This window comes from Poromitra crassiceps (genome assembly GCF_964638095.1).
Source record: "Poromitra crassiceps genome assembly, chromosome: 1".
Taxonomy (NCBI): Eukaryota; Metazoa; Chordata; class Actinopteri; order Beryciformes; family Melamphaidae; genus Poromitra; species Poromitra crassiceps.
This window is the reverse complement of record NC_139623.1, coordinates 16,009,779-16,015,366: the sequence shown is the minus strand read 5'-3', so window position 1 is coordinate 16,015,366 and position 5,588 is coordinate 16,009,779. Positions and strand designations below refer to the sequence as shown.

At 46.8% G+C, this 5,588-nt stretch overlaps 1 protein-coding gene across 1 annotated transcript in view; it reads right to left on the bottom strand.

The window, feature by feature from the left end:
* cacng7b (calcium channel, voltage-dependent, gamma subunit 7b) overlaps positions 1 to 4,579 on the bottom strand; it is a gene marked incomplete at both ends in the record, with an annotated part of 18,555 nt that extends 13,976 nt beyond the window's left edge. The window contains 3 exons of the mRNA XM_083637818.1: positions 1,843 to 1,983; positions 3,092 to 3,178; positions 4,384 to 4,579. Coding sequence (XP_083493944.1) covers positions 1,843 to 1,983; positions 3,092 to 3,178; positions 4,384 to 4,579 — 424 coding nt within the window. The remainder of the gene's footprint in view (positions 1 to 1,842; positions 1,984 to 3,091; positions 3,179 to 4,383) is intronic.
* Between the last annotated feature and the right edge of the window lie 1,009 nt (positions 4,580 to 5,588).

Genomic DNA, 5,588 nt, shown 5'->3' with positions numbered 1-5,588 from the left:
GTTGTCATACAGTAGATGCAGCTTCTTCCTGTTATGACAGGCTGGTGTCCTCCTCAGATGTGAAGTGAAACACTCTGTTATGGCAGGCTGGTGTTGTCATACAGTAGATGCAGCTTCCTGCTGTTATGACAGGCTGGTGTTGTCATAGAGTAGATGCAGCTTCCTGCTGTTATGACAGGCTGGTGTTGTCATACAGTAGATGCAGCTTCCTGCTGTTATGACAGGCTGGTGTTGTCATACAGTAGATGCAGCTTCTTCCTGTTATGACAGGCTGGTGTCCTCCTCAGATGTGAAGTGAAACAGTCTGTTATGGCAGGCTGGTGTTGTCATACAGTAGATGCAGCTTCCTGCTGTTATGACAGGCTGGTGTTGTCATAGAGTAGATGCAGCTTCCTGCTGTTATGACAGGCTGGTGTTGTCATACAGTAGATGCAGCTTCCTGCTGTTATGGCAGGCTGGTGTTGTCATACAGTAGATGCAGCTTCCTCCTCAGATGCGAAGTGAAACACTCTGCAGTGAATATGAGCTCCAATTATTTGTTCCAAACAGTCTTTCTCCTTCACTGAGTGCAAGAAACGGCGCCATTACAGCCACCTGCTGTTCAAGAGGGTTAACTACACTATGCAGAAAAATCAGCTGAGCAGCTTGCAGATGGGGCTTAAGGAATACTGCATGCACACGTTTGAAATATTTCGGTCAACCCATCGTCCCAAGCTCCTTCTTTTTTGCCCTTATCTCCCCCACCCCATTTTCTCCCCAGCTGTACATTACATTACATCATTTAGCAGCCGCTTTTATCCAAAGCCAATTACAATATTTGGCCAATTCCCTGTCCCAGTCGTTGCTCCACCCCCTCTGCCTATGGGGAGAGTTGCAGACTAGCACATGCTCCTCTGATACATGTGCCGTCGTCAGCCGCTTCTTTTCACCTTACAGCGAGAAGTTTCACCGGCAGGACGTAGCGTGTTGGAGGATCATGCTACCCTCCGAGTTCCCCTCCCCCGAACAGGCACCCCGACTGACCAGAGGCACTAGTACAGTGATCAGGTCACCCCTAATCCGGCTTCCCACCCACAGACACGGCCATTTTTTGTCTGTATGGACGTCCGACCAAGCCAGAGGTAGTCTCGCTGGCCAGCCTCCTCTCCCTTCTGTCCGAGGAGTCTGGCGCCGCAGATCTGCATAGTGGGATTGCGATGGGCGGCACTGAGCGGCAGTGTCCTTGGAAAATAGTTTCAAACAATCCAACTTGCCGTTTTCAGCATGTAGCAACGAGCTAGCGTGTAGGTTTCTGCCATTAGCTTGCTAGCTAGTTAGCGTTGTTTTCACTGCGGCGGCAGGGCACTATTTACAGCGATCTGATTGACATGGTCGGAGCCAATGACAGAGCTTGTAATAAGCCGGGAGTGGACATCCGGCTGCCACCGAAACAGTCGCTGCAATGGGAGAGCAGCTGTAGAGCAGAGGAGGGTTTATCCCAGCTATGGAGACCTGCGGTGCCAGACTCCTCGGACGGAAGGGAGAGGAGGCTGGCCAGCGAGACCATGAGCCAGAGGTAACACAGGGGCTTGAACCTGCGACCCTCGGGGAATCTACCGCTGCACTACTCAGATGCCCCAGGAAAGGCTGATCTTAAATATGCAGCCAGTTTAAGTCCAATGAACACAGAACTTTAAAAGCGATACGGTATTTAAAATCAATCCTGGTGACACACCTGCATCATACACTAAAAATACATTAGTGATGGAGTGTCTCTATGTGTGACACAGGACACGCCAGGCAGCGGTAATCAATCACAGAGTGAAGGAGCAGTGACAGCAGGACTTGAGTAATGGGTCCTACCTGAGAGGATGAAGAAGATACCAGAGACAAAGGCCAGGATGGTCCGCTGGGGCCGGATGTGTCCGATGTTGCTGATGACGAAGGCCGTGAAGACGAAGAGCAGCGACACCATTGGGAAGGGCGTGGCTGTACGCACCATCTCTATGGGGAGAGAGGTCACAGAGTCGGACAAAGTTGGTAGGATATGTTCATGAGATACTGTATGTCCCTGGACCTTTTAAAGCGCACTGGAAGGAGAATTTGATTTGCCAATGAAAATATGGGGAACTGTATTCCCCTCACAATGATCTGCTTTTCTCAAGGCGTAGTCAAATCTCAACAGAATATTTGATGAATTGTCTAATTGCTTTGTAACTATGATTCCATTTACACCTGGCATTAACATGCGAAATGGTTGTCCTCTCAATCCGCATACAGTTGCTGTATCCAGATTGAGAGGACACATTGCATTTACACTTGTGTTCAATGTGTACACAATGCATCCCTGACCACCTCCGGAGGTGGTTTGGCTGATCATTGCAATCCTTCTTCAATGTGTCTTGGGGGTGTTTACTGTACTGTACTTTCAAGTGATAAAACATAATCTGATTGCAATCTGATGGCAGAAACCACATGTTAACGCCAGGTGTAAATGGCCTCTGTGGGGAAAGGATGCTGTGACCTCAAATGCTACTAAAAGGCAAGACATTGCAAGATAACAGGAAAGCACAAGAGTTTCAGCACAGCTATTATTGTAACAGAATGCTCTATTACAGCTAATTGTGCTCCTACCTGAATAGTCAAAAACCTCATGTCACTAATATTGGATTTTCTTAATGACTAATCCACCATTTGAAAATACTGGATTCTGGCAAAATGATTACTGCTATGAAAGTTTGACAAATTACTATTAATATTAAGTCCGTTTATTTTGAAGATAATATCATATTTGAAAAATTGACTGAGAAATTTTAGGTAGCAACATTTTTCCGAAATGGATATAGTGCAGGGTGGGATGAAATCCTGGATAGACAGTTACACCTCATTTAGGGAATTAATTGGGGAACAATGTATGTATGTATGTGGATAACAGGATGATATTCTGGTACAAGGAAGCCATTTTCTAAGTCTCAAGGCAGTACTACATAATTAGGCTGAGAGAGATTATGTTCATATTTCAGTAGCTACAATCAATCAGCAGGGGGGCTCTCCAGTTATTCATAAACTGAAGAAGAGGTGTCATTTCACTGGGTTGTTATGTTATACTCACTGAGAATGTTTGCTGTGTTTTCAGTGGTGATCTCTATCTCTGGTTCAGTGAAGTACTCCGATGCTACACACCTGCCATTTTCTGATCCTGAGAGGAAACAGAAAATGGAAAATGCTAGAGTTTCTCTTTCCTACAGCACTGTGCCAGCGGTCCTGCCGGGGTCATAAGATGGAAAAGTCAGGACCCACACTCCCTCACTCCCTCCCTCACTCCCTTCCTTCCTCCCTCCCTCCCTCCCTCCCTCCCTCCCTCCCTCACTCACTCACTGAATCACTCCCTTCCTCCCTCACTCAATCACTCCCTCCCTCACTCACTCACTCACTCACTCACTCACTCTCTCACTGACTCACTCACTCCCTCCCTCCCTCCCTCACTCACTCACTGAATCACTCCCTCCCTCCCTCACTCAATCACTCCCTCACTCACTCACTCACTCACTCTCTCACTCCCTCCCTCCCTCCCTCCCTCAATCACTCACTCAATCACTCCCTCCCTCCCTCCCTCCCTCCCCCCCTCCCTCACTCACTCAATCACTCCCTCCCTCCCTCCCTCCCTCCCTCCCTCACTCACTCCCTCCCTCCCTCACTCACTCATTCACTCAATCACTCCCTCCCTCACTCACTCAATCACTCCCTCCCTCACTCACTCACTCACTCACTCGCTCCCTCACTCTCTCACTGACTCACTCACTCACTCAGTCATGGATGTTTAGTGAGTTTAGTGGGGAAATGGATGTAGCTAAGGATAGGAAGGTGCTAGAGAGTCGGGATTCGCGGGGTGGGTAGGATTAGTGGCTAGGGGGATATGGGTGGTGTTTGGGGCGGCAGGGGGGGTGAGGGAAGAGGGGTCGTAGGGGGAGTGGCACCGTGGGCTTACAGTAAAGGTTTGCGCTTGTTAGGATCAAAGTCAGACGCGCGCACACACACACACACACACACACACACACACACACACACGTGTGTGTCTGTGCAGCTGTCCTGCTCACAGGTCATGTTTATATTTTGTGACAGCAATGATTCTAGAGGCTATATGCTTTCCTCCTCGTTCTCTTCTTGCTCTCTTTAACTGTCACTCTCCTCCCCCTCTTTCTCGGCATTCCATGTAAAGATGTTTACATATGCGCACACATACTGTACTAGCATTGCTTGCATGTATGTGTGCGCCTGCTGTGGGTCATCGTGTTCATTTGTCCATGTGAATATTTGAGCAAATTGCTGTGTTCCAATGCACGTGCCAGTGTTCACAAGTGCTATATTTTGTGCATGCAAACAAATTGGTAAGCATCTCCCTACCAGCTACAAAGCAGACTCTCCAGAGGCCTGAATGCAGGGCCATCTTCACCTCCTGGGTCTGGTTCTGCTGCAGGATAATGCCCTCCACCATGATCAGCCAGTAATCTGTGGACACGGCCACCCCCACCAGCAGCAGCCCACAGGCGCCAAACACCGTGGACAAGATGGTCAACGCACGGCTGCTGCACGAACTCATCTGCAGGACGGAGGGGGGTTGAGTGTTACACAAAGAGGACAAAGTCTTCAAAACTGCAGAGATGTAAATACAGAGGGGAGCAATGGAAGGGTTGTCGAGACTCGAGAGCAGGGTAAGGGAGTAACGGAATACATTTATCTAAAATGGATGATGTCACAATGAGGCCATTTACACCTGGCACTAACATGCATTTTCTATGATCAGATTGCAATCGGATAGTGCTTGACCACATTAGCCTGATTTCATTTACACCTGGCGTTAACATGCATTTTGGGTGATCAGATTGCAATCCGATTGCTATACAGTACTACTATGTCTGTCTGTTTGTCCGGAGTTGCAAGACAACATTGCTCCAAAATTTGCCAAAACACTTTTGAGGGGTCTGGCATGAATCTGATGCGGGGGAAAAACATGGAAAAAAAAGTGCCGACAGGGGGTGCTGCAGCAATATTTTGCGTATTGTACGCCTTCACACTCACATAGACTTTGTGACATGATGTCACAATGGTCTGGGTGATTCCGAGCGCGCTAAGCACATGAATTGACATGAGTTTTGTCTCCCCCAAAAAATAAAAATAAATAAATAAATAAATAAATAAATAAATAAATAAATAAATAAATAAATAAATAATAAATAAATAAATAAATAAATTTGGCCTGCGAAGTGCGCAATTTTCTATTTCATCATATCAGTGATGGAGGCCACATTTTCTACATGGATGTTGGTCCAGTGTGGGTTAACCTCCACTTTTTGCCAGGCAGCTGGCTGCCGGCCTACATCTGGCTCTGTCTGAAGGAAGCTGACTGACTGACTGACTGAAATGCTCTATGTCAAGTAGGGATGTTCATTTTGAAAATTTTCCAAAATCGATAATCGGTGAAAATTAACGATCAATTATCGATTATCGATCATATTAATACTTAGAAAATTTTTAATATTTTTTTTTTTTTTTTTTTTTTTTTACAAAATGAATGCCTATGGCAGAAAATACGAAAGACAACGTGTTCT